General features: G+C 34.4%; 3 protein-coding genes across 7 annotated transcripts; 1 reads left to right on the top strand and 2 right to left on the bottom strand.

Moving 5' to 3' along the window:
- The first annotated feature begins 949 nt into the window (after positions 1–949).
- Positions 950–7,230, top strand: LOC18054738 (AT-rich interactive domain-containing protein 4). Its single transcript, XM_006452843.2, has 15 exons — positions 950–1,632; positions 1,717–1,908; positions 2,296–2,349; positions 2,532–2,620; positions 2,921–3,194; positions 3,303–3,359; positions 3,782–3,813; positions 3,989–4,124; positions 4,216–4,389; positions 4,945–5,496; positions 5,694–5,831; positions 5,902–6,000; positions 6,547–6,647; positions 6,749–6,839; positions 6,944–7,230. Exons 1-15 carry the CDS (start codon positions 1,480–1,482, stop codon positions 7,037–7,039), a joined length of 2,238 nt encoding a protein of 745 aa, XP_006452906.1. The 5' UTR covers positions 950–1,479; the 3' UTR covers positions 7,040–7,230.
- Positions 7,231–8,531: 1,301 nt separating this feature from the next.
- LOC18054737 lies at positions 8,532–12,606 on the bottom strand. 5 transcript variants are annotated; one of them, XM_024192236.1, is made up of 9 exons: positions 12,534–12,593; positions 12,190–12,292; positions 10,943–11,760; positions 10,648–10,740; positions 10,425–10,526; positions 10,197–10,262; positions 9,889–9,954; positions 9,739–9,807; positions 8,532–9,196 (listed from the first exon to the last, which is right to left on the bottom strand). In XM_024192236.1, the coding sequence occupies exons 3-9, from the start codon at positions 11,657–11,659 to the stop codon at positions 8,750–8,752; spliced, it is 1,560 nt and encodes a 519-aa protein (XP_024048004.1). In that variant the 5' UTR covers positions 11,660–11,760; positions 12,190–12,292; positions 12,534–12,593; the 3' UTR covers positions 8,532–8,749. The 5 variants fall into 5 exon arrangements, with proteins under 5 accessions (XP_024048004.1, XP_024048005.1, XP_024048006.1 ...); XM_024192237.1 differs by having other exon boundaries at positions 12,190–12,244; XM_024192238.1 differs by lacking the exon at positions 12,190–12,292 and having other exon boundaries at positions 12,534–12,606.
- A 2,403-nt stretch (positions 12,607–15,009) lies between these two features.
- Positions 15,010–18,841, bottom strand: LOC18054736 (probable E3 ubiquitin-protein ligase RNF217). The gene is made up of 5 exons (XM_006452841.2): positions 18,656–18,841; positions 17,753–17,901; positions 17,603–17,657; positions 16,619–17,418; positions 15,010–15,349 (listed from the first exon to the last, which is right to left on the bottom strand). Exons 2-5 carry the CDS (start codon positions 17,887–17,889, stop codon positions 15,262–15,264), a joined length of 1,080 nt encoding a protein of 359 aa, XP_006452904.1. The 5' UTR covers positions 17,890–17,901; positions 18,656–18,841; the 3' UTR covers positions 15,010–15,261.
- Positions 18,842–20,480: the final 1,639 nt, after the last annotated feature.

The following is a 20,480-nucleotide window of genomic DNA, read 5'->3' as shown; positions in this document are numbered from 1 at the left end:
TATATATATATTTATTTATTTATTTTTAATGCCTAAATTTACATGCAATTGGTCAATAATTTTCTGGAATTTATTATAAAAAAATTTAATAGAATTTATAAAAGAACTTACTTATAAAGGAAGTGATTAAATTATTATTACAAGAAAATTGACCCCAAAAAAAACAGCAGCATTGTTTTCTTTTTGTCGAGAAAAAAGGACAGTCGTATAGCAGGAAATTAAGAGAAATGACACAAGTCAAAGTTGGCAACTGGGACCCACTTAAACTAACAAGCAAGAACATCACTCACTAAGCTTTTATAATCCATATAAGTGAAACCAAGATTGATTTGATCATCAACTTGATCATGTTAATGATTATGATTTATGCAATAACAATAGGGCCAGACTTTGAATCATGGAATTGTGTCCACACACAAATCACAAAAGTGAAGGAAATAAATAAATTCAATCCAATAAATGCAACCCATTTTGAGAATCTTTCCCCAGAAACCCGAAGAACAAAAGGATGCTTAGTCAACTACTAGAAGGGAATTTTTTTGTTCTTTTTTGTTTCTAGTTTTTAAGTTTGTTTTATGTACACTTAAGTGAACGTGGTGATGCTTTCTCGAGGTTCTTTGATTTTACCCGAATCTCGTGGTGATTCTCGAACGAAAAATGTAAAAGATATTTTTGTCTATTTAATTAATAAATTAATTTGATGGCGATTGTCTGTTTTTGAAGAGCGTATTCGTATAACAAAAAGTATTTTTTTGGTTAATGAATGTTTTTTATCCAAAATGTGTTTATAGAAAACTGTAGTAAAAACTGACACAAAAAGGCAAGACTGATTGATTTTAATTAGTAAAGCAATTCTTTTAAAAGTTTTAATTATTTATTGCATGACTTCGATTATGTGGTTGATTTTATTTTTATATTTATTCTTTTTTTAACTTGTGAGACTTGAGAGAGAGAGCGTGGGGAGATTTTTATTTTAGAACTAGTGTGTAAGGAAAAGAAATGTCGTTTTGATTTCTTTATGAGAAGCATAGACCTAACCTAACCCTCGGGTTTCTTTGATTTTACTCTTCGATTGTTGGAATTTGTATCTTCTTTTCTTGTCATTTTGTTCAATTGGTTGCTAGATTTCTTGGTTTCCTCATCTGGGTCACTGTGTTTTTCTTCAATTTTGCGAGGTTATAAGTCTGATTTTAGGGTTTTTACAAGGGTTTGGTTACTGCAAAGTTCCTTTTTTATGTTTAATTGTTAATCCAGAGAGTTCTTTCTCTGTTTTTTTATCAACTGTGGTCCACAGATTTGTGACAAATTTTAGGTTTTTGATTTGATTTCATAGTTAGTTCGTCTCTCGTACTGCAATGCTTGGGCTTTGTTGTTGAAAATATTTTTTCCCCCCTCTCTCTTGTTCAATCGATACTAGTCTGAAATCTGAATCTACGTCTGTTATAATTCTTTTTGCTTGGCGTTTGTGGTTATGTATGCATGATGTTTCATGCACAAAGTTCTTCAAGAAATCATTGTAGTCTGCTTGCAGTTCTAAGCAGAAAATTTGTTGATGATAAGCAAAAGCAAGCAGCTACTGATGATAAACCCAAATACCCTTTTCCGGAAATTGCTTCTTCGGGTCGGCTTGAGGTTGGAATCATTTACTTTTTGTTCTAAGTGTTCATATTTTACTTGGTGTTTAACAATATTGTGCCTTTATGTGTTTGAATGCAGGTTCATTTGCTGAGTAGTCCTAGTACTGATGAGTTCCGGCGACTTCTTGAGTCATCAGAGCCGAATATTGTGTATTTGCAAGGAGAAAAAATTAATGATAGTGAAGAAATTGGGTCTCTGGTGTGGGGAGATGTTGACTTGTCCACTCCAGAAGCCTTATGTGGGCTCTTTGGTTCCACATTGCCAACTACTGTGAGTGATTCATCAGTTTAATGGTTGTCAATTGTAATCTGAGTTAATGGTGGTAGGCTGACGGAGTTTGTCTAACTAATCTTAAGTTAGTTTTACATGGGGATGATCATGTTGCACAGAATTTGGAAGTTAAAATTATTATTGAGCAGTATGGGTTTAAACAAGTTTTGAATAACATTTGTCAAATATGTTAGCATGGGAAGGTTAACTAGATCAGTATACATTTCTACATTGTCGGCATCATGTTTAATAAGTTATTATTAGGGCAAGCTTTGAAATATCTCTGATTCATTTGCAGTATTTTGGGCTATCTTTTACTGTGCTCCTATTTTTGTTGGATGCTTTTAGTTAGCTGTTTGCTTTAATCATCTCTCAATTCATTTACAGGTTTATTTAGAGATTCCGAATGGTGAAAATTTTGCAGAGGCACTTCATTCAAGGGTTAGAATTATTATGGGCAATATTACTTGCTCTTCTCCTTTTCTCTCTAGATTATTATCTGGTGAAATGGCTGTTAAACTTGGAATGCCAAGTTGCAGCACATTGAAAGTTGTTATGTAAATAATATATTTTCTGTTGCTCTTTTTTTGAGAGTTCTTGATTGAGGCGCTTCACTCATGCAGGGAGTTCCTTACGTTATATATTGGAAACATTCGTTTTCATGCTATGCAGCCTGTCATTTTCTTCAAGCTCTGTTATCAGTGGTGCAAAGGTTTGTTCATCCATTTCTTTGTATCTTTTACTATTAGTTTATGCTTTTGGTGATTAATACTGCAAAATATCGAGTACACGCCTGTATTGACAAGGAAAAAATTTTCTGGTTTTTATTGTTTTTTAAATGCGCAATTATTAGTCGATATCAAGGGATGACATGTACATGATCTTCACCTGTGCATAACTTATAGATGTTTATTTTTCTTGAAACTGGGTGAATTTTTCATGATAGCTGTATAGCATATCTATAGTTAGTTAATAATGAAGATAATGTTCTGTGCTCTCTTGTTCATTGCAGTTCATGCAGTCATACATGGGATGCATTCCAACTGGCGCATGCATCCTTTAGGCTGTACTGTGTACGAAACAACATTGTCATGGCTTCTAACAGCCAGAAAGGCAGTAGTAAGTTGGGACCCCACTTGCTTGGGGACCCTCCCAAGATTGATATTGCTCTGTCGGAGATGGATGTTCAAGGGGAAGAAAATTCTCCCGAGAATCTTCCTGCTATAAAAATATATGATGATGATGTGACCATGAGGTTTCTTGTTTGTGGAGTTCCTTGCACATTGGTAGGTTTGAGTTATCAAATTTTCATTTTATATCTGTGTGCTGTTCAACTGATGAATTACTAGTGCCATTCCAAAGTTTGCACTAATTACTAACTATATTCTTCTCAGGATACAAGCTTATTGGGACCTTTGGAGGATGGACTCAATGCTCTCCTGAATATTGAAGTAAGTTTGGTTTAAGAATTGTTTGAATTATTTGTTATTATTTGTTAAGCATCCCAATCACGTCATATTGTTGGTTCATTGAGCCTACTCTAGAACATGAAACCTCACCTTAATGAGAGCCACTTGGGCTGGCCAAAGGCAAATTTTCACCCTTCCCCCTTAATAATAATTCATTTTCCTCACTCTGGAAGACTCTCAACACGAAAGAATATTGGCTCGACATTTTTACCATATTCAAAATGTAAGCATAACTGCCTCTATCATCATTTATGTTTCATCAAGAATTATCATTTACTTAATGGCAATTTAATTCTGTCCACAATTTTCTTCATTTACTTTTAAATTTATTTTCCTTTTTTCTTTTTTCAGTTTAAACAAAATTGTGTAAACATTTCTATTTTGTCCTTGTGGTGTTTCTGCAGATACGAGGGAGCAAACTCCATAACCGGACAAGGTATTTAATGATCATCTGTCAAAGACATGTTTTATGCCATTTTTAGTATACAATGGCTGATATTTTCAGTTACTAGCTTTAACTTAAAAGAATTTGTGTAATTTTAGATATTGCTTTTTTTTTTTGGAGTTTTTTTTGGAGTACAATAAATTGTTTTGATCTCAATCGGGTGCAGTGCTCCACCACCTCCCCTTCAGGCTGGCGCATTTTCTCGTGGTGTAGTTACCATGCGATGTGATTTATCAACCTGCAGTTCTGCTCACATATCACTTCTAGTGTCTGGCAGTGCACAGACTTGTTTTAATGATCAGGTGAGGATTATTTATCTTCACAAGGCCCAATTGCTCTTTATATGATCTTAAAGTTTGTATCTGTAAGATGCTTTTGGGTCTGTTGCCTCAGCTTTTGGAAAATCATATAAAGAATGAGCTTATTGAGAATAGTCAGCTAGTTCATGCATTGCCAAACAGTGGGGATAACAGACTGCCTCCATCTGAGCCTCGGAAGTCTGCCTCAATAGCATGTGGGGCAAGTGTGTTTGAAGTTTCCATGAAGGTTTCCACATGGGCTTCCCAGGTTAGATTTTTCTTAACCTCTCTCTCTTTGTATGTGCGTGCGTCTATATCTATATGTTTAGCTCCTTTTCAAGTGGTTTGCTGGTGATAGACATTAGTTTTTACTTACTTACATGTGACTCAATTATCATATATCACTTGTTAATTGCTCTTCTCTCTCTTCTGCGGTCAGTGGTGCTACACGTTGGAATTTTAGTTTTCATACTGTGGTTCATATACAGGAGTGAAGTGTTGATTTGGGAATGATTTTGATGACAGAGGAAAAAAAAATTGCTTTGGGCTGGCTTTGATCTAAATCGTTTTAGCTTTTCCTAGTATTTTCCTTTTCTATACCATGGAAGAATGCTTAAAAGATAAACAGTGATTGTGTATTCTTGTTACAATACACTCTTAACTAAAGGTACTAATACGCGGTTTCATTAAGGTTTGCTACATTATGCTTTGAGAAACACATTGGATACGTATATTGTCCTTTTTTATTTCTGTGATATTAATTTGAGTTAATCTGGTCCATATCTTCCATGCTTACTGCCTCCTGTTATCTTTTGCTTCACAGGTCTTAAGACAACTGGCTCCAGATGTATCTTACCGTAGCTTAGTTATGCTGGGAATAGCTAGTATTCAAGGGTTGTCTGTTGCTTCATTTGAAAAGGATGATGCAGAGCGCCTGCTTTTCTTTTGTACAAGACAGGGAAAGGCAGACCATACTGAAAATTCTGTTCTAACTAGACCTCCTAGCTGGTTGACTTCTCCTGCACCTAGTCGAAAAAGATCTGAACCATGCAGAGAATCTAAAGGCGTGGAAAGTGAAAATGTATGTAATGTTAGACCAAAACTGAATGCTGCTGCAATGAGGCCAATCCCTCATACTCGACATCATAAGATGCTTCCTTTTTCTGGGTTTTCTGAGATCGAAAGATATGACGGTGATCAAGTAAAGGCTAATTTGCCAGTGGCCCCCTTAAAGCATAGTTCTGCAGGACCGACTCCGGTTACACATAGGAAATCATTATCTAGCTCCTATCAGGCTCAACAAATCATTTCTTTAAATCCACTACCTCTTAAGAAGCATGGTTGTGGCAGAGCCCCAATACAAGTTTGCTCTGAGGTTAGTGTTCCACTTTTGGAATGTGGTTTGGGCATTTGCTTTTTGACATTAGTATTTTGATTGTTTTTAAGCATCTCATACTGTGTTCTGGAGTAGATTCATTTTCTTTTACAATTTATTTTATAAACAGGAATGCTTCTCGTTTTTCTTTGTTTATATATATATATATTCTCTAAGTATGCTCTGTATTCTGGCAGGAGGAATTTTTGAGGGATGTAATGCAGTTTTTGATCCTCCGTGGGCATACTCGTCTTGTTCCTCAGGGTGGATTAGCTGAGTTTCCTGATGCTATTCTTAATGCAAAACGTCTTGACCTTTTCAACTTGTATAGAGAGGTATGCTTTAATCTGCTAACCATGGTTAATGCTTATCACAAATCAATATTGAGATATTGGGTCCCTTTAGGTGGTTTCAAGGGGAGGCTTTCATGTTGGAAATGGCATCAATTGGAAAGGACAAGTTTTCTCGAAGATGCGCAATCATACATTGACTAATAGGATGACTGTATGGTCTCCAACTTCTAAATCTTTTTTATCTTATTATCAGCTTTATGTTGCTCAAATGAAACTGCATACTTTTCAAGGAAGCAAATAAGGAATGCATGTTTATCAAAGAACACGAAACAAAAAGACACGAGATGTGAATTTCATAGGGCTAGACATGGTTCATATTCCATGAAATTGTTGCAAATTTGCTACATGGATCTCAGATACGAAACTTGAATGTGGGGATCTTGTCATATATGTCTACTTGTCTGCATGTCATTGTTAGTGTGCAACGAATTAGTTTCTTAATGCTGGTAGTAACCACTGCTAGGTTTAGTGGTTATAACCATACTTTGGTCGAGCAACATGAAGTCTCTATTTGGAGAGTAGTCTAAGTTACTGTGAGAACCTTTCAGATTCTTTTGATATACTGCTTGATGAGGCTCCAATCAGCTATCCTCGTGTTATGAATTTTGTTGCTATTGTTGTGCAGTGATCTTGAGCATTCTGTTATATTTAGTGTGATTTTGAAGAACTTACAGGTTTTTTCCCTTTGCTTAACTAGGGCGTTGGCAATACACTAAAAAGACATTATGAAACTTACCTTTTAGAGTATGAATTAGCTCATGATGATGTAGATGGAGAATGCTGCTTATTGTGTCACAGGTTGGCACTCGCTCTCTTTTTCTCTTTTCTCTGACAGATGAATTGATGCACGGATAACTATGATATATGGTATTAATTTTTCATTTTTTCTTGTTGAGCAGTAGTGCAGCAGGTGATTGGGTTAATTGTGGAATATGCGGTGAGTGGGCACATTTCGGCTGTGATAGGCGCCAGGGGCTAGGTGCCTTCAAGGTTACTTTCCTTCTGCCCATTTTCTATTTTGATAAATTCAATGTCTTTAAGGTGGCAAACTGTATTAGATTCATTCTCATGATTTTGTATGTGGTGGATTGCAGGACTATGCAAAAACAGACGGCTTGGAGTATGTTTGTCCACAATGCAGTGTAACAAATTTCAAGAAGAAATCCCAAAAAACATCTAATGGTTATTGACAAAAGCCCCTAACATGCAGTCTAGGATCCCTTCCCCTTGCAAAACTCTCCTGCAATCTCTTTTATTTTAATCTTTTCTCCAATACTATACATGAGAAGGTGTGGGATTAGGAATGTAATTAATGTGGTATCCCCATTGTTGTTTTTGATATGTAGATTATGCAATCAAAGTCCCCAATTTTCCCCCATTACTCTCTGGATAAAAGGATAAAAGAATCCCAATTAATAGAGTAACTGTAGAATATATTTTAATATTTAAGTCACTTTAATTTAACGATGTAGCTTTCGCAAATGTTTGTGAAAAATGGTCTAAGTTGCTGGGATTTTAATCCATACAGTTGTCATTGTGGTGAAATTTTAACTAATATTTGGAGAATTTGTTGTTGCTTGGTCTCAATTTGGGTTTCAAAGCCCTAGTTTCAGTTTTAAGTTGCTATACATCTAGTAAGATTATTATCAGTTAACCCTTCAAAGTTTGTCGATCTAGTAAGATAATTATCAGCAACTCTTCAAAGTTTGTCGTTCAAGTGGTTCACTGAAAGATGATGATACAACTATTTTTATGTAGTGAGAAGTGTTATACCCACAAAGTTGATCCTACAATAGAAAAGTATAGCTCGCTTATGCAGCTCACATCTGCGTATTATGAATGCGTTCAAGCGTGTATTTGGTACACTAATATAATAAAATGTTTGATATAGTATGAATTATATAATAATATTATTTTATATTATTATTAAAATTAAATAATATTTTTTATGTTAAATTATCGGTTTTTGAAATTACATTTTTATAGTGTAAAAATAATTTAATAATATATTGTTATCAAATAATAAATTATAATTATATTATGATACAATATGATGCTAAATTTTCAATTTAATTGTAAAATAAATTTTAATTTATTAACGTGGAATATAATTATTTAATCTGAATTTATTTTTAATTCAGTATTTTAGTAAATAATAAATGATAAACAATTAAAATACTTTTACATATTTAAAGTAAAATAATATATTATTATTTGTTTATTAAGTACTTAGGTTTTTTAATCTTTTATCTTTTATATAATTATTTAAATTAAATTTTATTTAAATATAAGAATAAGTTAATACTTAATAAATTTAAATTTATTACAAATTATATGTAATACAATATAACATAAAATCTAATTTCATGAGTTTATTTTATGCTCCTTTTATTGCACTAGCCACCTTTTTAATTGCACTGCAATGCAAACAAAAAATGCAGTTACATATGGATCTTCATAAGAACAGTGTTTCGATGCAATAGAATACAGTGTGATGCCAAACGTACTCTTAAGATATTAAAAATTTTCATTAACAAGAAATTTGAGATTTAAACTGCTTTTAATATGAGTGGAGAAGATATTTGATTACCAGTTATGCTTTAAAAAGAAAAGCACTACCATAAAAATTTAGAAACCTTGTTTATCTGTAAAAGGAAGGGAAAAAAAAAGAAGAAGAAACTGTTTCAAATGCACTTTCCTTACATGTGGCATTAACCCATATTGACAAGTTCTTGTACATCACATGCATGTGCATGGTCGAACAACATACCAGCTAACTGTTTCTGAATGCAAATAACAAGAAGAAAGCCAAAACAAAAGGTGAGTGGCCTGCCGCAGTCTTTACTTGAGTAATCCTCCTAATGTGTTGAAGAAGCAAAATTGTCAGAGGTGAAGATTACTCATGTTTTTGGTTTTAGTTCTCTGGCCGTGCACTGACTGTTTCTCTCTTCTTTAACTGCTCTATTGCAACCATTGACCAAAATGCTTTCTCCGATGGGCTTCCCAATGATGATATTGGTATTCAACGGCATCTGGTTTATCCCATTGTTGGGCAAACTGCTGTTGCTGCTAGCGCTGCTACTGTTGCTTTGAACAAGACCATTGCTGAAGCAAAATTTGTTTTCCTCAGAAATCGTGTCTGATGATGATGCCTTTCCGCTGGATATAGCTGTAGCTAGAGCAATGGGCATGAGGCAGAGGCCTTTGTTTTGAAGATATTGCATTGCCTTGGTCACGTTGGATTCCATCAGCTTCACTACCTCTTCTTCAAAAGCAATTTGATCAGAATTTAGCGAAATATCAACTCCTTGATCAGCTTGCGGCGATAGAGATAACCCCTTAGATGCCTGACAAATATGCTTTTTATTGTCAGTATCGTGGTATGCTTTCTTATCCACAGTTCATCATTTAATTATCTCTAAGTGCACAATGGAAACCTATTATTGTTTCATTTATTCATTGTTTTCAACTCTTAGTTATGAGTGATTCACACTCTATAACAACAAACTGGGCAGCAATATTAGTACAAAGGATGATTTATGGACCCTCGTTGCCGACTATAATGCACCTCTAAGTAAACTTGATGTCAACTTTACTAAATACTTCCTAAGCTGTAAGCGCTGGACCTAGTAGCATATTAAATTCTTCTTGTTCTTCATGTGGGATTTCACAGGATTTACTGATTTAGTGACCCAACAGCCTACTTCACTGTGGCTGGCAAGAGTGAGCCAGCAGCATTTGAGTGGGAAAGTGCCTGGCCTTTCAACTAGATCTATGGTTATAATATGATAATCAATTCCAAAGTTTGTGGAAACAACAATTTTAGATCATTTCTATTTAAAGTAGATGACAGAGATGCATCAACGTAAGAAAGTATAAGGTACAGCACCTCAGCCTGACCATCTGTGATTAGAGGAAGAACTGCCCCTGCAGCCCCAAGCCTGCTCATGCTCAATACCTGAAACCATCAAACTTTGCACTATCACTGTTTATGAAGCATTAATGAGGCAGATCCACAGATAACTGTCCTTTATCGTACCTTGACCTGGAGTTGAAGAAATTTAACGTAGTCTATGATCTCATCAAGCATGGATGCCTTATCAGTCTGCAGAAACAAGATAAAATTGACGATGTTAGATCTCCTATGAAACACATCTACTGCATAACTGAGCTGGTAATGATTTTTTCTGCATGTGCAGTGATGGTATTTTGAGGGAAAAGATCTTAGCACAAGCATACAAATAAATCAAAATTTATAAATGTGAAAGCTCCTGGACAACCACTAAAGAAAACAGATACATTGCAATTACGGTTCAATGACTAGGAACAACTAGTAAAATAGAGTACCTTATTGGAATTAGGTACAAGCTCTTGCAAATTTTTCATCCTTTCAGCAATTTTCTCTCTCCGAAGCTGCATTTATGCATTTTGAGAATTAAAACCCACAGAAGGTCTGGCAAACATAAATTTATCCAAATACAGCTACTTCAAATTCTGCAACAGAACTACATGAGTCCCAAGTTTGAAAACAATTTATGAAGAAAAATATTATGATTATTCTAGAAGAGACCCAACTCTTTCAGCAATACTGTGTGGATCGGTGGCCTGTCCTCGACGCGCCCTCACACGAGCCTTTCCGGTTCCGTTACAGCCACCTGTTGGATTGGCTGACGCTGTCTGAAATAGAAAATAGAATTCTTATTATTCTAATAAACTATGCTAGTCCCTTCAGTCTTTTTCAACAGCTGATAAATAAGTAACCATTAACAAGAAAATTAAATATTGGTTTAATGAGCACCTGCTGAAGAGATGGCAGTCCGACTGTTGGCACAGTTGGCAGGGGCCTTGAAGAAAAACAAGATAATGGATGATTTGGCAATTCTTGTTCCCCCTGCAAAATAATATATTGAAATGTTAATATCACCCAGCTGATAGTTCCTCAAAAGCAGACGTGGTTGATGCTTTGTTGACTCAAGAGATTTAAATTGACAGGGCTACTCTCGTGAGTTCACAATCTTGTGCAGTATATCTTTTCCCCTTTTCCTCCGATGTGATGAAAAATTTATCAAAATGAACTGTAGTAGCTAAAATACCTTCGCAACGATGGATGCAGACAAGCAATCAAATTGCAAAATTTTATCCATTCCAACATATCTGTTCCCCGTTGTATCTAAATCATGATTCATGGTTGCTCCTTGGAGATAGAAACCACGTGTTCTTGGTTGTTCTATTACAGAAGATAAGGAAGAAACCTCCTCATAAGATGTTTGAAGCCACAATTCTGGACTTGGAGAAATAGTTTGCAAATCTCTGAGGGATCTCTGAATGTCAGAAAGCTCACTACTATTACCACCAACATGCTCTGAGTCGACAAAAGAAGGAGACGTTGTCATTTCACCTATCAACGGAAGCTGCTTTGGAGAACCTAGATTCATGGAGCCTAGAGTAGGTATAGCTGGATCGTACTGCAGGCCTACATTTCCAAGTTTCAAGCTTCTATTCATGGAGGATAGGTTGCCATTGCAGTTTTGGCCATCCTTTTCATATTGAGTTTCCTCGGAAAGTAAATTTTTGTCAATACCATATTCTGATTCCTCACCAAGAACAAATGATGATGTATCTTGAGCTGCTAAGCCTTCCATTGCAATACCAACAGGTGAATTTTTCTCATCATCTTTATACACTCCAATTGAATTGGGAAGCAGTTGATTTTGTTGAAGAGGTTCACTATAATCCCAAGATGATCTTTCCTTTGCATTCACATCCGACCATGATGAAGAAGAGAAATAATGATCGAGATACTCATCCATCGCCAATCACTATCAATGAAGTCCTCTTTTCTCCCTTTGTTTATCAGTATGGAATATGGAGTGCCTATGAAGTTAATCTCTTTTGCTAAAGCTCTATTGGCCTGTACCATTAATTTATAATAGACAGATACATTTAGCTTATCATACAAGTAATACAAACATTGAAGCAGGAATCACACGTTTACTGTGAAAAAATAAAAGAAAAAAACCCAGGATAGAATGTAATGATTGAACTATCATAGATCTGTATAAGCACCTCTGTACACTGAGTGAAGCATAATATTTAATCATTCGTCAGTTTGATTCAGATCACTAGTAATTTATCGAAAGAAAAATTATAAACATAATTAAATCAACAATGTAAAGTACATTCCAGCATCAACCAACTAAAAATTCACATGAACAAAATTCAACAACAATATATATACCAAAAAAAAAAAAAAAAGAATTCCGTTTCTTGAAGCCAAATCATAGACACGGGGGAAAATAGCAAGAACTTTAGAACAATCAACATAAAGATTCTCAAATACCTTCTCTTTATGAAGGACTGAAACCCAAATTGATCAAAGCTCCTTTGCCCGTTTCCTTTTGATGCATCATCAGAGCAAAACATAATCCACAAAAATGACAAAACTTTGATGAAAAGCAATCACCAAAACTCTAAAAGTCAGCTGGATTTGACTTCATCAAATTAATAAAATAACATTTCATGGCCCCAGTTCATGCAAATATAACTTTTTAATTAAGCTTGAGCATGCAAAAGCTGATTAAAAAAAAATTATACATTAAACTAATCATAATCATTGCATACGCATAATCAAAATCTACATTTAAGCTTCAAGACGTAATAAACAAATAAATAGGAAAAACTTACAGAGCAAAAGTCACTAGAAGTAGTGAGCAAAAGTAGCCTTTTTATTATTTAATTTTTAAATCAATTCTCAGCATCAAAACAAAAGTAGCATTGCTTTCTATGAGAAACCGCTCTTTATTGAGTAAAAAGTCCATTTTTATCTACTATTATAATGTTCTTCAATGTTACTTTAGTAATTCCAAATAAAAGTTTTGGCTGCGTGTCGATAAATGATTGGACTCGTCACAGGATTATACTCTTTTCCGTTCCGTTTATTTATTATTATTTTCCCTTTCAGTTAGGCCGAACGTTACAATCTCCTTTTAAAATTGCCGTCAAACGCTATTATGTTGTTGTGCTGGTTGATGGTTTCCGAAATTGGCCTTGAATGCGGTTACCCCATTGGCTTGTATCGCATTCGATCGTGGGTGTTTTGGTCATTGGGATTGACAAGTCTTTATCCTCCCCGCTAAAGCGGAGAGGTTTCAGTTCTTTTGATTATAGTGGTTGTGTGTGCGCGCCGGTTCAGGGTGACGAAAACAACCTGACCAAGACCAAATCTTGTACTTTGGTTCTTATGACAAATAAGTCGCTTCGGAGTATTCATCCCCCCCCCCAAAAGAAAAAAATGATATTATTGCTTTTAAGAAAGCAGCCGGTTAGTCTGATAACTGCTGTGAGCGTGTGCAAACTGAATTGCTATTTTTTAATTTTTATTTTAAAATTTAATTGAAATTTTTTATTGTTCTTAGGTTTTCAAGATGAAACTTGTTAAGTTACCCGGCCGTTATAACTAATTACCTAAAAGTAGAATTAATTAAACTATTCTTTAAGTTACTAGTGACAACTTCCGATTTGAGAGAAATCTTAAAAGGGTATTGTTAAGATACATGATGATGTAACTTATATCAACTCAGAAGTTGTCACTAGTAACCTAAAGAGTAGTTTTAATTAGTTCTATTTTTGGGTCATTAGTTATAATTTTTAGGTTGATGTAAGTTATACCATAATATAATTTAACAAGGTTCTTTTTAAATATAAAAATCGATTGGTCACAATTATTATAAAATAAAAGTTACAGTTGTGGAATAAAATTTTATTGTATCCTGTAAATTTAAATTTTAAATAATATTTTTGGCAAAACACATAAAGGTATCATAATTTTTTTTTTTCAATCAATTAACTAATGGATAATAAAATTACTTTGGCTTAAAATCAACAGTTGCAATTCTTGGCTTCGGAGCTTCAACTTCCCGACAGCAGTAACAAATATACCCATGATATATTCATTCAAATAGGTCCCTGGCTTTGACTCTTGTCATTTTCGGGTTAACTTATGTATTCTTAAACTGTCAGGTCAAAATGCAATATTACAAGTGTAAGTCGATGATGTCAATAAGGTATCTATTTGATACAAATGAATAAACTATATCCCTTTAAAAAAAATAATAATAATGGACAAGGAGTCAGACCTTATCACTCCAATCGACTGTATGCAAGTGTACAATACAGCCACTGAAAAATCATACGTATCATATTAATTCAGTAAAAATATCATTTATCCATGCTATCAGATTGAACATTCGAAAACATTACTAATTAAAGATATTGGTTTCATACTTTCATTTTGACTAAGATATGTTCTATGAAATATCACGGTAAAATAAAATATAACCGGATAATGTAGCAAAATACTTGATTTTTATTAGTGAAAAAAAAAAAGGTCAAGAGTCATTTCATTCATTTGATCACTAATTCGCGTAACCTTGAGGTCTTTTCCTTTTTCCCACCCAGTTCCAGCAAATAAAGCATCTGCTTTTGTAGACAGAATTGTATGAGTTAAGTATTAGCTGGCGGAATAATGAATAATCAATAGGTGTTCTAGTTACTAGTCAGTGGATGTGGATGATGATTATGACAATACTCAATGAACATCAAAGCTTTTGTAATTGTCACTTTATCACGTTTTTCCAGCTGACTTTGTGTTGATAATCAAACCTTCCCCTTTTTCTGTTGTTTAATATCACAAATTCACAATTGATGAACAAATTGCATTGTATGGTTCAGTTTGATGTAGAACCCCCCAAAAAAAAAAAAAAAATTGCATTGAAAATACATGACTAAAAAATTCTTGGCCAACTTATCAAAGTCAATGTAGTTTACCGAGTAAGTTTCAGGCTCTGAAGATTGGCACAACCTATTCAATATTCACAGGGGAGTCCCAGAAACCTATCTGTGCAGGTTGGTTTTTGAATTTAGTCAGATTGCACGAATAGCAAATTAAGGCTAGCAAAAATATCAACTTCCGTCGAACATACATTTGTTCAATGCAAGTTGGATAATAATACGGAAAATATATCTTGATATTCAAAGTGATTCATAATGTTTAAAAAGTATGGTTTAATAACTCCAAAGAACCTTCAACATAGGGCTGAAAGAACTGCAATTCTAACGCCTAAGCTGAAGTTCCCAGATATAACACTATCAAACTGCTTGAGACCAGGCAGCGAAACTCTCAGGGATGTTTAATTCTTCCAAATAAGGGACTGAATTTGAACATAAAGGTTTCAAGCAGAAATTTGTATCTACTAAATTGTATATAAGTTCCATAAATATCGAATAGCTCTGTTTAGAACTGGAGATAGAATACATCTCAGCCATCATATGTAAAAGGACCATAATTACAAGACAAAGCCGTATGCAAAATGCAATTCTCCAAAGAAAAGGGTGTTCAAGTATCTGCATCACATTAACCCTTACAGACACTACAAAAATGATATTGATCATTGAATTTGTCCGATGCAGTTCCACATCTGTAACAAAATGCAGTGCCGCACCTGTGAATAATGCAATTAAAAAGGGGGAAATGTGAGAGGACATACTATAGAGAATTCATGGTTCTCTAGAATCAAACTGGTTAATTTTTCTGTTAAAGTAATCGTGCGGGCATTCTACTGACTAAGTGGAGTGATGAATACTTCCTAAGTTCCTTAATTGTGTAGAAAATTATATATGATTTCAGAAAACAGTCGCAGGGGAAGAAAATAAAAATTATGTTGAACTTCTGTAAGGTATAAGACAAAGTCATCAGATCAAACTAAACAATTCTACATTTGCACAACTGATAATTGTCACTCCTATTAAAAGGTAATGTTTGTAAACACAAATTTTTTGAGGCAAAATAAACACACAATGAACACTATCTACTATTAAGAGCGGAACTTGTGACTCGGTGCCAATAATTGGGGAGACAATTTGAGGAAGTGACCTATTTACAGAGAGGGGGAGAGATTAATCATTTGTGAGCAAATTACCATGTCAGCAACTATATTTATCTTCAAATTAGGTCCTGTTCTCTGCCAGTCACAATATAAAAGAAAGCATTTTCTGTTAAGACGTTACTACAAGTAGTTATAGTCATTAATTGATCTTTAGTGTGCCACCTATGACTATGTCGAAATCATAACCATTACACAGGTCACCTACTAGATGAAGAACCCTTTTCTTCTGAAGGATTTAATAACCTGAATTTATTACTTAATTTACCTTACTGAAGAACTGGAAAATTAAAAAACCCATTACTTCACCTCTTGAGCAGGGATGACACTTGTATTATATGGCTAGTGATAAGAACATCATCCACTAACTTGTATCTATAGAATCCAGATTTAGAATGAGTTCAGGTTATGTTAATGTAGACAAGATAAGCACTGGCAGAGGCAGCAATATGATGAAAAGTGGGCTGAAATCGGGTAATGTCTAAATTTGAGCTGAATTACTTTATAATTTACTGTTAATTAAGAAGAATCAAATGCACCAGAGGCAAGAATCAGAGAACACTTAGTGAGCAATAAGAACTCGTGTGAGTTATGTTACAAATTAAACACATTGCAATGCTATTAAGAAAAAAAAATGAATATGTATGAATTATGTTCAAAGTTGAAACGAATTGCAATGCTAACAAAAAGCCTAAAATTCGTTTCCAACGGCATAGATATAAATATATAAGAAGTCTACTAATGATTAAACAAGTATGATAAAATAAGACAACGAAAGCAAAAGCCACAGAATATAAGTCATTAAAAGTCATGGATCAGAAAACTGACCTGCACTTCATATACATGCAACCGTCTTTTTTCTCCACATAGTACCTACAATTAGGGCACCTCTTCCATTTCTCCTTTTGAGCCACCTTCATCAACAGTATATCTTCTCTCTCTCTCTCATCCTTATTCAACTTTTGAAACTCTACACAATTAATCCCTGAATGCCAAGGAACCTGACATTGAGCACAAAACAATCTCCTACAATTAGGGCACTCTGATTCCTGAATAACCTCTTCTCCATCATCAATCAACATCGCAGAACAATCTTTGAATGGACAATAAAACTTTTGAGCCCCAGGAATCACAGCCTCACACAAAGCAGCCCCCCACCTATCAAATACATCTTGAGGAAGTATATCACGACAATACTCAGGCTCTAACAAGCCTCTACAGTCTACAACTGGGCAACGAATAGCTGTAATGTTTTCCTCCAACTTTGCAGCCACGTACTTGACCATGCAGTCTGTACAGTATGCATGAGAGCAACCTTTAATGTGAAATGACTTATGCACAGTCTTCTGTTCAGCACAAATCTCACATATAAAAGGGCCATACACTATTCCAGACTTGGGAGGACTTGCATATGATCCTTTGCAAGGTACAGTTGAAATACGTTGTTTCAGTTCCGTGAGTGATTCTGTTAAGCTACCAAACCTGTCATCGATGAATGACATTGTGTTCTCAACTGATTTAAGCTGCTCCAACACTATCGCCAGTTCATCACCATGCTTATTCAGTGGTTTTTCAGTCTGCAACATCTTACCTTTACTGGCCATAGCTTGAGTTTTTTCTACAGAAACCTGCAAACGATGTGCTTAACATGCAAGTTTTTTAAAAGGAAAACTATACTGGGATTGCAAAATTGAGTCCACAAAACACAACCATATGGCAGTACTTCCATGACCGCCTGCCTCAAAGCAACTTCATGAACCTTGATATCCTACTCTCTTTCAAAATCAAATATATATATATATATAACCTCACCTTCACATCCACTGTCTTCGTATTATCCATTTTCTTAACCCGTTCAGCCTCACCCCTGCTCATTAGGCTCAACTAATTAGTCAAAAACGACAAAAACTTTTATGGACATGGATAATAATCTTACAATGATCAAAATGTATAGACACTTACAAATAGTTTGTCCTAGCATGACCATCAGGTTTTGAGGTGGCAACATCGGTTAATTTCCTTCTTGGCTGGCTGCCAACATTATCTTCGACAATGGGCCTCTTGCCCTTGCTCTTGGTACTAGCCATGTCAGTCTTCATCAACTCCACACACTTAAGCAATGAAAAATGCGCATAATATATTAAATATTTTACTTGGAATCAATCACCAAAATACAAAGCAACTATATCAGTAAATAAATAAAACCAAAAAAAAAAATTACAAGTCCAAAGAAGTAATGTCATTTATCTCATAAAAAAGACCATCATCCCAAAAGGACCTACATTATTGTTATTATTACCCTCAATTAGATATTAAAATAAACATTAAATAAAAGGGTTTGGCTACGTTGGAGTTGCTCTAATGTAGAGCACCCCTTCATAACCACACGATCAAAATTATAATGAATTTTTTATTATTTATCACTTTGCATGTGTGGTTGAGATTCATGCTCCATCGTAGATCTGCTCCAACGTAGCCATAGCCTAAATTTAAAAAAAAACATAAAAATTGAAGCCCACACAATATAGGTGAGATTAAGGTGCTGTGTGAAAAAAAAAAGTAACTATAAAATAATAATAATTTATATTAAATATAAATTTTAAATAATAATTTTGATAAAATTATTAAACATGTAACAAATTTTTTATAATTTTAGTGAAAAATTATATCAATATAACTTTTAAACTATCAATTAATATTCACCAAACACTTTAATACCGTATTTTTTAAATTATAACTGCTCAACTTCAATTCCAACCGCAGCATAATGCCTCAAAATCAGCCATCAATTCTATATTTCGAGACCCTCGGAGAAAAAAAAAGAAAAAAAATAACTTGGGTTTATGGGAGATCGAAAAAGCTCACCTTTTTGTTGATGAACAAACGGAGATTGCCGAAGGAGAGAGATTTCGAATTTGATTTTGGCCTGACACTCTGAGAGTAGTAATAATGTCAGCAGAAAACGAACTGTCTTTGGCGAAGGTTAAAGTTTTACATGATACATACATAATAATGGCAACATACAAAATAAAGGCAAATTTTTTCTTTTAATATCTTTCGTTATTTTTAGTTTTTACAATTCAAACAATTTATTAGTGAAAAAAAGGTTTTAAGACCCTCCGTGCCTTCGAGTCCGCGGTTGGTTGTGGATGAATATGAAGTACGCTTTCGCCCTTGATGTTAATAATTTAATGGGTTGAAAATATCATTTTCACCAACACTTATTGAAAAACTACAATGTATTCATAAATTATTAAATTTATTGCAAGTCTACACCACACTCCCCAACTTAGTTAATTTCCGTTCCGTCATTAAAAAGGCATATTGACCGCTGTTGACCATTGAAAGTGTAATTTTTTGATCGACTATGCGCTTGAAATTTTAGTAGAATTTTTACTAAAAAAAATTTGAGTCTTTTAATCATTAACAAGAGTTTTTTTTTATAGAAAATTTTTTTAAATTATATTATGAAAGTAATAAAATAAAATTATAAAATAAACTGCGACTACTTTAAATAAAAATTCTTTAAAAGAGTTTTACAACTACTTTAAAATTTTAAAATTTGAGCTCCATAAATAGAGGTAAAATAATTTATTTAATTTCTAAAAATTATACTCAAAATACAACCAAACAATGGTAAAAATTTTAAAAAGAGCTTATAGGATTAAATAAGCATTTTTCACTATTAGATAAGTTATACCTATTGATGCTGAAATATGGCTGCCCTTTGCCCGACCAAATTGGCTCACCAACGGTTGTATTGACAATGACGAAAAGGTGGCACTACACAAGCTTTCGCAATTACCCGAGCTCCTGAGACTCAAATCACCCTTTCGCTTCTTTCCAGACCTGCGTGCACAGAAACAAATCAGAGGCGCGATTGTTTTTTTGGCGCAAATCCTCCATTACTTAAGTCAGTATGCGGGGTTTCCGGAAAAACGGTATGATTTTAGTTCATGCACACTAACTGCAATGTTGTTAAAGAAAAATATATTCAAGACTCTTATGTAGTTAACTTCTGGTATTAATTTGGCAAAGTCTTCCCCTCCATTCTTTTTTTTTTGGGTCCCATTCTCAATCAATTTCTCAGTTTTTATAGACAATCGTCCCACTTTCTCAGAGCATTTTCCATGCCCGTTATACTTGGGTGATCAAGGGCCTTAACGGGTCTTCAACCACCGAACGTGGGTAAACGTGGGGCATCGTGTTCTCCCCAACAGTTTGGGGCGTAGCGAAACTATTGCGTGGGTGTGAGATCGTGCCCTCTCTCTAAGTGACAAGTACCTGATTGGTATGCACTTTTGGTCGGTATTCATTTCTGGTCGATACGTGCTCCATAAATGATATACTACCAAGAATCTGCTCATAACATTCAGCCGAGGAGATTCGCCCCCCGATAGGATATGGGGGGATGCCTGACTGGTACTTTTTATTACTCAACAATACCAAACACTAACTAGCAACTTTCTAGCTTTCTCTATAATTTGTTACTTCTATGACTTACTTGCTAATCAAATTAGGCTGCTAATAGTATTAAAAAAAAAAACAAGAATTTACGTTGCTTAGAAGTTTTTTCCTGTTTTGAACTGAAACAAGAAAATATAAAATAGCTGTATGAATGCTACGTTATTTTTTGCTGATGGTTTGGTACAATGCCTACAACTCTCATTTAAACATCTCTAGTTTAACT

The sequence above is a fragment of the Citrus clementina genome, unplaced genomic scaffold (genome assembly GCF_000493195.1).
Source record: "Citrus clementina cultivar Clemenules unplaced genomic scaffold, Citrus_clementina_v1.0 scaffold_1, whole genome shotgun sequence".
NCBI classification, from domain to species: domain Eukaryota; kingdom Viridiplantae; phylum Streptophyta; class Magnoliopsida; order Sapindales; family Rutaceae; genus Citrus; species Citrus x clementina.
The sequence above is the reverse complement of the archived record's forward strand: the minus strand, read 5'-3'. Positions and strand labels throughout refer to the sequence as shown.